This window comes from Sinocyclocheilus grahami, unplaced genomic scaffold (assembly GCF_001515645.1).
Source record: "Sinocyclocheilus grahami isolate Dianchi unplaced genomic scaffold, SAMN03320097.WGS_v1.1 scaffold240.1, whole genome shotgun sequence".
Classification (NCBI taxonomy): domain Eukaryota; kingdom Metazoa; phylum Chordata; class Actinopteri; order Cypriniformes; family Cyprinidae; genus Sinocyclocheilus; species Sinocyclocheilus grahami.
The window spans coordinates 1,572,195-1,581,699 of NW_015505419.1; the positions used below are offsets into that span (position 1 = coordinate 1,572,195).

The 9,505-nt window shown below is 34.5% G+C and overlaps 1 protein-coding gene and 1 long non-coding RNA gene across 3 annotated transcripts in view; both read right to left on the reverse strand.

The window, feature by feature from the left end:
* Window positions 1-1,080: 1,080 nt before the first annotated feature.
* Window positions 1,081-1,628, reverse strand: LOC107597896 (uncharacterized). Its single transcript, XR_001610503.1, has 3 exons — window positions 1,565-1,628; window positions 1,324-1,477; window positions 1,081-1,223 (listed from the first exon to the last, which is right to left on the reverse strand). It is a non-coding gene; the product is annotated as an uncharacterized lncRNA (long non-coding RNA).
* A 1,889-nt stretch (window positions 1,629-3,517) lies between these two features.
* The window catches only part of LOC107597895 (high affinity immunoglobulin epsilon receptor subunit gamma-like), a 7,030-nt gene continuing 1,042 nt past the window's right edge, over window positions 3,518-9,505 (reverse strand). The window contains exons 1-5 of one of the 2 annotated variants that reach the window (XM_016289099.1): window positions 8,863-9,078; window positions 6,915-7,012; window positions 6,150-6,182; window positions 5,301-5,330; window positions 3,518-4,451 (exon numbers count right to left, since the gene is read on the reverse strand). In XM_016289099.1, the coding sequence (XP_016144585.1) occupies window positions 4,389-4,451; window positions 5,301-5,330; window positions 6,150-6,182; window positions 6,915-7,012; window positions 8,863-8,935 (297 nt within the window). In that variant the 5' untranslated portion in view covers window positions 8,936-9,078 and the 3' untranslated portion in view covers window positions 3,518-4,388. Of the gene's footprint in view, window positions 4,452-5,300; window positions 5,331-6,149; window positions 6,183-6,914; window positions 7,013-8,862; window positions 9,079-9,505 lie in introns of those variants that run through there. The other variant, XM_016289100.1, reaches the window with a different exon arrangement.

The window sequence follows — 9,505 nt, forward strand, 5'->3', positions numbered from 1 at the left end:
GAGACTTTGCTCATAGGCTAAACGTTGGCCCCTTAGTGCTGGCCCTGCACAGGCAGCCCTCACTTAGCCCCCAGGAAGCTCTGACTATGCCCACACAGGGCCCGCTCTATTAATCTACAACAATCAATCGGTTTCACTATAAATACTTCTCGGCTACTATAACTTAAGTCTTTGGGAAAAACAGTTAGTATATGCCTGAAATGGATGCAGTCACCACATAACTAATGTCTGTATTGTCAAATGTTCAGTAGTCAAAGGGATTTCAAATCAATGGATTTATTAAATACAAAATAGAAAACATTCAATTCAGGTTAATACAGCTAATTTAACACTCTGAAAAGGACTATGAATGATCTATTACAGGGGTGCCCAAACTCGGTCCTGGAGGGCCGCTGTCCTACAGAGTTTAGCTCCAACCCTAATCAAACACACCTGAAGCAGCTAATCAAGCTCTTACTAGGCATACTAGAAACTTCCAGGCAGGTGTGTTGAGGCAAGTTGGAGCAAAACTCTACAGGACATCGGCCCTCCAGGACCGAGTTTGGACACCCCTGATCTATTAAGTTGATCCTCACGGTTTTGCAAGGTTCTTAATGTGCAGGACTCTTTCACTTGAAAAAGACAGCCCACTACAAGAAGAATTCAACTGGATTTTATTTATTGACACACTTTTGCACTCCTTTTCCCTTTTTTATTTTGTAAGCTCGATGCAGTGTTCATTCAGTCAGTCAGTCAGTCAGTCAATCAATCAATCAACCAGTCAGGTGAAAACCCTTTAAACACAAATGCAAACACCACTTTAACAGCAAGCACAAGTAGATACAATCAATGCACACAGGATTTAAACCCTTGGTTTTAAATGACCATAAAGCAGACCATGTAAACAGACAGCAGATATTCAAACATTTACAAAGTAAATACACTGTTTTTATGATTTGATGATTACATTTAACCCATTAAAAATACAATAATGTTCAAATACATTCTTAGAATGATATAATGAAAAAAAAAAAACAGTTTCAATCAAAAGAAAAGTATAAAGCTCACCAGCTACATCTCCATTGATTCTAGTGGGCTTAATTCTGCACAAAAGAGTTTGCTTCAGTCCAAGTAATAGCAAGTTTGCTGCTTCTCTACATTGACTCTGTTTTTGCTCTGCCAATTAGTAGATCAGCTTCACCTGGTGCACCTGGCTGGGAGGGGTGCCCCCAGCAGTCAGTTTGCTGTAACAACAAACATAAAAAAATAATACAAATTAATATAAAAATGTCAAATTATTACTTTAACCTCTGCAGATAATATGTTTTGGTGTGCTAAGCTCACTCTTCCCCCAAGGTCTCTCAACTAGTCAGCAGACGGCGGTAGCGCTTCTTTCGTCCACCCACTCTGTCTCTTGAATTTCGCAACCACACCTTTATCTCACTCTCAGCTTCAGAATAAGGAGGACTTGGCTGAAAGGAACGTTTTTATACGGCCTCTAAAAAGCAAATAGGCCTATATGAAACAACACTGTGTGTGGTAAGTAATTTGCATATGCTATTTCTAAAACTGCATGCTAGCTTACCTGTTACAACCCTTCTTAGCCTCAGGTTCTGGAAAGGTCTCTTTTGGTTTGAGCAATGCATTACAGGGCTGCCTACACAAAACCTGTATGGGCCCAAAGGTACAAAAGTTGCTCTGGGCCCGAACGGGCTGGCCCACATTGGGCCATCATGGGATTATTAATGTGGGCAGTCTGCTACTGTGGGCTGCTCACAGAGAGCTCGCGGTGAGCCCAAAAGTGGGCCTTGCCTGGGCAAGCCCACACTGGGCCTGTTTAGGTTTGGTGTGGGCTGGCCCTAGTCCACTGTGCCCTGCAAAAAGCCAGTATGGGCCCCACAGGGGCATGCTTACAGGGTACTTCTCAAATGAACACTGATGATTTTTGTAATTTATACATGCATACAAACATACTCAACTCACAACAAATGTAGATGAAAATTAAGACTAGCCTACAAATTAAAGAATGAGAGACTACTTAGGCTGTTGCTTTCACACCAAAAATTATGTCATTTCCCAAACAATGATGTTATGAAGGAAATGGCCTTAGGTATGCCTATATAGACATTGGAAAAAATATATAGCCTAAATTGATTTGAACAGAAATAAAGATACATAATAAACAAAATCCAAACCCCACGTTACACTGATTCACGAAATGGGGAACTATAGAGCAGAATGAGATGCAGTAGGTTTCTACATAACGGAAATCCCCCAGTGTCAGAGTTTCATTTCTTAATTTTCCTAATTTGTTGCTTTTATATTATATCAATCATTTCCATCTAAAAACATTAAAATGCACTTCAAGTAATAAATGAGAAAAAACATTTGTGAAAGCATTGAATTCAAAGCATTATGTCATTGTAGATATACTACTAACTGCTTTGAAAGATCGTACAGTGTGTTGAGTCACATTTCTCTTACAGAGATTGTTCATGTCAAATGTGTGCAGGAAAATATGTACAGTAACCAAATCCTGTTTTTACATATGTGGAAGCATTTTACCATTACATTTGTTTCTGAGGGAAATCTGAATTTGTCTAATTGTGTTGTCCTGCAATTTAAAGGTTAAACAAAAATTCTTTGCATCTTCTGATTTGCCTCTCAGGCCATGTTTAAAATGCCCAGTGTTTCAATGTCACCTTTATTTTGACTACAGTATTGTTAACCCTGCTTAAGGTAAAGTAAACGTCTTTTCTAATATTATGCAATCCTCAAATGCTAGATGTATTTTAAGATTATGAAGGATAGATTTTAATAGTGACAAAGTACGTGTAAAGTAAGCAAGCAAGACAAAAGTAAAAGTTGATATGGAAAATTTAATAGGCTAAACTTTAAGGATAAATATTGAGGATGGATTAGATCATTAGTGAAAAATCAGTCATTCAAAATTCCATATATACACATTTTTAAATGAACAGACATGCTGGGTCGCCCTCTGTACATACATAATGTGATGGGTCCTCATTTCCACTGACACTGACATTCATACAGACAGGAAACCGCAACATTTTAAAGTCACTAAAATTGACAATCCAATCCAATCCCTTCCTACATGTTTTTATTTTAGTAGATGTTTCATTTGGATACAGTATATGGAAGTTTATTAACACTATGAATTCAAAAATGAAAAAGATAATTGTGACTTTTTTGTGGCCAAGTATGGTGACCCATACTCAGAATTAGTGCTCTGCATTTATCCCATCCAAAGTGCACACACACAGCAGTGAACACACACAAACCGTGAACACACACCAAGTATTTTTCTCTCAAAAAAGACTATTTCACTGTAATTTTACTCTTGAGTTGTCACCGTAATTACTGTAAATGTGATTACATTACAAGACGATCAAATAATAAAGAGAGCAACAGGAAATAATTCACAAAAATAAACATTTTATTCTTTTTCATTTTCAAAAGGTCAAAAAAAAAGTTTTTAAAATTCTTTTTTATTTTGACAAAATAAAATAAAACCTGGAAGTTTAATTACACAAGAATAGTAGGATTGTGTATCATCACCACTCAATTAAATGTTTATGATCATAGCTATCTGCAAATCTATTGATGTAAGAACTGAAAACTGATTATTTTGTGGAAAGGAAATGAAACCATTTCACTGACTACTAACAGATACTGGCCCCCCCAAAAAAAGCAAAACATGTAAGCATAACTGGACAAAACAATTACATTTTGGACATATTAATTAAATACTCATAATAAACGTAAATCAATTCTGACCATCAATGGTATATCTTTTTTTTTTTCATAGTTTTCTCAAATGCACCATGTAGCAGAAAAAAAACTATTTTTGCCACACAGCAAAACAATATGAGTGCTTATTAAACCAATGGAAAGAAAAGGCCTACACACATATACAACCAAACACAGCTCTGTTTCCATCGCTCACACCTGTGGTCAAAGTCAGATGCACTTTTTTTCAGACCACTCATGTACTCTTTAAAACAGGAAATGACTCGGACTCTGTGGTGTTGGTGGCATGTTGAAGCTAGAGCAGGAAGTTAGCCTCGAAAAAACGGTGACACGCAGCTGTGGTATACATGTTAGAAGCTTAAAATGTAGTTTAAAGGCAAACAAAAACACATTCATCAAAATGTAAAAACTAAACCATTTAAACTATCAAACAAATAGAATAATCACACAAAAATACGTTCCTTTTGCATTCTGTTTGATTATTGGTGTGTGCCTGCCAAACAAACAGCAAACAAAAAGCTTGACGTAAGTGATTACCAAAAGTTATTTCAGTATAAACAAAACATTCTTTTGAGAGCTGCTTCAGATGACCGTGCTATTAAGTCCAGAAACTTGCTTTCCTCCTTTTGCCTCGAGTCTCATTGTTTTCCTTTTTTCATTTTGATGGTCTCATATGTGTCCTGATCGTGAGGCTTGAGACCCTGTGGTGTGGAGGAGAGAGAAGGACAACACGGATGTGGCAGTGTCAGCACCATTTCAATAGAAGCTCACCAGATCTACCACAACGCTTCAGAGATGTCATGTTAGATCAGTTAAATGCTATGAAATTGCTGCACTTTATCACGACATTACTTACTATATAACAGCTTCTTATATTTAGAGGATTTAGATATTCTTTACTCCTTCAAGGAGTTGCATAACAATATGAATAATAACAATATGTATATGTGTGGTGATATAAATGAATAATGTGTGTTTGTGTGTATGAGATTAAATGTGAGCCTGGACCACAAAACCAGTCATAAGAGTAAATTTTTCCAAATTGAGATTTATACATCAGCTGAAAGCTGAATAAATAAGCTTTCCATTGATGTAGGGATTGTTAGGATAGAACAATATTTGGCCGAGATACAACTATTTGAAAATCTGGAATCTGAGGGTGCAAAAAAATCAAAATATTGAGAAAATCGCCTTTAAAGTTGCAATGCATATTACTAATCAATAATGAAGTTTTAATATATTTACAGTAGGAAATTTACTAAATATCTTCATGGAACATGATCTTTACTGATTATTGGCATAAATAATAAAATCTATAATTTTGACCCATACAATGTATTTTTGGCTATTGCTACAAATATACCCCAGCGACTTAAGACTGGTTGTGTGCTCCAGGGTCACATATGATGTTTAACTCATTTGTGTGTGTCTTTCACTGCTCTTACAGTGGAACGCAATAAAGGACAAATAAAGAATATACACATACACACAGGATAGGTCTAAACTATGGCTACACAGAGTATTGAACAACCACAACACAACAAAAATACCTCATAAACCCCTTCGCCGGCATCTTTCTTCTGTAAACAATCAGAAGAAAAAAAAACATTAGAAAGCCTGCAACAATACAGACACACACAAAAAGAAATGCGTACATGTGGGGCTTCAAAGGTTTTTGAAAGGACAGTGATATTTGTCACATATGGTCACACAGTATTTTCTGTTGCATTGCACTCTTAGAAATAAAGATTTCACAAAGAAACTTCAACATCCATGAAACCTTTCCACTGGACAATAAGTTCTTTATAGTAAAAAAAAAAAAAAATTCTTGAGATTTAAGGAAATTTCTTTACACTAACAACAAAATAAAAAGATATTTTAAGAAACTGCCAACTGAAAGGTTTTTTTTGGGGAAGCGAGAATGGTTCTTCTATGGCATCCTGCAAAAACCCTCTTTTGGAAGCTTTATTTTTAAGAATGTACATATAGTGTAAAGTGTCGATTATAAAAAAATGTAAAAGGTCGCATACAGGAATAGTACATATATTGTGTGAAAGGTTTCATACTGAAAAGCAGACTTCACACAGTTCAAGACCGGATGTAAAAGTGTGAAGGGGTGGAGAAGGACAGTAAGCAAAAGAAGATAATTTTGGCGATTGAAACATAAGATTGAGTCTCATGAAACTTGTGAAGTTTAAGAATATGCTGCTCGCACTTGGGTTGCTTTAAGGATATTATTAGTTAAGACACATAAATGTCATTTGCTTTTTTGTTTTATTCTAGCATTTTATTTATTCCATTTTATAATGTTTTTCTGAAACAGATATAATATGCAAACATATTACCTAAAATTAGACAGACATACAGACAGACAGATTTCCACCAACAACCAGTCTTACCCCTGAATATTTTTCTGCTTGTTTACTTCGCATCTGCCAAAGAATGAACAAATGAACAATTATAATAATAATAATCATTCAATCTTCTGTAATTTGATGTATACATTTCATATTACAGAAGAATGTGTGCGTGTGTATTATATATATATATATATATATATATATATGTGTGTGTGTGTGTGTGTGTGTGTATGTATGAGTGTGTGTAGGCAAAATAATGTGAAAACCCATTAATATAGGGGTTAATATCATTTGTAGGCAACAGTGATAGACAAACATCGCGATTATCTTTTCTTTGTCTGCTATATGTGGACAGTTTTCAAGACAAATGTTAGAAGCCAATTCCCTCCTCCAACACACAGATGTTTTTATATAAAACATTCAAATGGAGACTATTACAAAGCTGTATGAATCTGATCTAAGAATGTTGGAAGCTGTATTAAAGGCAAATGGTGGTAAAACACCTTAATAAAAAATACTGCCTATTTACCAGGTGTTCATATTATTTTGTCCAACCCCAGTATATATATATATATATATATAAGACAAAGATATTAATTGTTTGTATTAAATTAATAACTTCAATATAATTGCTTTTACCAAATAATTTCAGGATGGCATATACTCTCTGTATTCAGATCAGGCCTGCTATATGAGATTTAGACTAGTTTTAAACAAATTCAGTTTATTAAGTCATATTAGGATTTCAAATGCAAGATACAAAAAAAAACAAAAAAACGATGAGTTTGCTCGGATATACAGTACCTTCATTCTGCAGTACAGGACAGTGAGAACAATCCCATAGATGAACAGAACCGCGTCCAAGATGTAGCATATCTGTGGCTCTTTCAAACTCATCGCATCTTCAAAAAATGAAGTTAATTAGGAAAAGAAAAAACTCAACATGTTGTGCTACAGTTAAAGTATTTTATAACAATTATTAACATTGAAAATATGCTTATTTTTTTTTATTATTGCACAAAATGGTCCGTGAGTCAGTTTTATAGGTCCCTCCTACTCTACATAGGATCATGAATGTATAAACTCTTTATCTGCTGTATTTGAATAAATTCTCTGTAAATTTGTGGTTATTAGTAAATTGCAAAAATCTTTAGAATTGTATTGAAGCGTTGGTGATGCTCTTATAATGTTTATACAGCATGAAAGATAGGAAATCACTTGTGTTTAAACAACAAACCAGTTCTAATTATCAGACATCAATACACAACAACAAACTATGATTTTTGGGAATATTGTACTGACTCGTACATTCAACACAATCATTGCACAACATTGAATAATATTTGTTAAATAATTATTTTATAATGAATCATTTTAATTACATGTGCAAAAAATGTCTAATGCCTAAATGTGCTGAAATGTTAAAGAAATAGCAAGAGCATGTGTTTTTCTCACCTAGTATCGTATCCTAAAGAATAGTGTTACTTCTCTTTTCGGGTAAATTCACAGACAAAACTCCACTGACCACATGCTTACAGTGAAACCTGCTACAATTAAACTTTCTGCATTAAACAACACACACCGTTTTCTTATAGCTTGAGGTTTAATAGATTTATTCTAGTGCAACATATCGACAAAAATACTGTTGGTTGATCAAAATGCATGATTTTTGTCTCTAACCTTGATGCCAAAAATGTGTTGCATCAGTGAACTTAGATTTAGCATGCATTCAATGAGAATTGCATAAGAAATAACATTAAGAATAGAAAATACTACAAAGCTCAAAAATCCTTAAACCCTGTTGTTTAATCCAATTTATATAGCATCCTCATTTACAGAGAAACAGAAGGGAAGTGGACCAGCAAAACTCAATTAGCCACAACCCTAAATGTAAGAAGTAGCACTAGTTTCACATGTACTAGCCAGTGTAAACGTGCTGAAAAGTGTTACTAGTGTATTTATTCTGTTATTACTGCATGCTTGGGCTAAGCAGTTGGCATTGTACTATAGAGTCATATTGCGTGGTTCAAGCTTTGTTGACAGAATGAGAAGAGGCTACTTCCTGGCAACAAAGTTTCCAACATCAAAGTTCAGATATAGTAAGGACTGTGAAAACAAGAGATGTGAAAAGTGAACTTTATATAGACGTGAATAACCAAGGTGCTTACGGACTTAACTTCTATTATTTTTTTTTTGTGAATGCTGGATTGTAGCATTTACATAGATGTGCATTGGATTTTTAAACATCCCTTACTTTAATTTATAAGCTTTTACAAAATACAGAATAAAAACCTTTCATAAAATCCCTGCATACTTCCATATTTAGTGGCATTATTTCATAATTTATGAACAAGCCCAGAGGAAGTCCATAATGTGTTAATCTTCACAAGTTTAGCAGACAAAATGACTACCTGAAAACTAAAAAAATAAAATAAAATCAAAAGAGTAATTCAAAAGAGAATTTTCCACTGTCCTTGCAAGGTTTTAGTTTGTTATATACCATAAAAAAATTGCAATAGCCATCAGGCCTTCCCTAAAAAGGGAAAGTTGTTAATGTAATACATTTAAAATTCTTAATTGCCATTATCAAAATTATTAAGTATATTTCCAAGATGAAAAAGCAGCTTAAAATTGAAAACTTAAATTAGTTGATAACATTGTCAACCTGTAGCACTTCTATCGACGTAACCGCACAAGATTCGCAAAACACAACGTTCGCCACAGATAAAGAGCGCCAGCATTGAACACTTACCAGCACTGCCGAAGCTGAGCCAAATAGAAAGAAGAGAGAAGGGCAACCCCACCTTCATCATCATCCTCATCATAAAAACTTGGCTTTGCTTCTGCGTACAACCTCACGGGACGCACACCTCCAAAGAAGACTTTCAGTGAACAGATGTGAAAAGCACATCAGAGGCCGACAAGAGGGAAGTTGTGGTGAAAATATGTCAGTTTTCAAGATAAACCACCCCCACCCTTGAGTGACGAAGAGGAAAAAGGGCCGAAAACCATGTGATCTGCTTTAGACTGCTGATCCTTGGAAATGCTGATTCAGCGTTGTTAATTGCAGTTATTTTGCATATATACTAGTGCTGTCAAATGATTAATTGCGATTAACTGTGTCCAAAATAAAAGTTTTTGTTTGCATAATATATGTGTGGGTACGGTGTATATTTATTATGTATATATAAATACAAACACATGCACGTTTACATTTCAGAAAAATATGTCATTTTTATATATTAAATATATTTATTTATAATATAAATTATATGAATATAAATATAGCCACTTGAACGCATGTGTGCGCAACTGGAAGTAAGTGTGCAGGACTTGTAAATATTTTCAAAATATATACTGTATGTGTTTGTATTTATATATACATAATAAATATA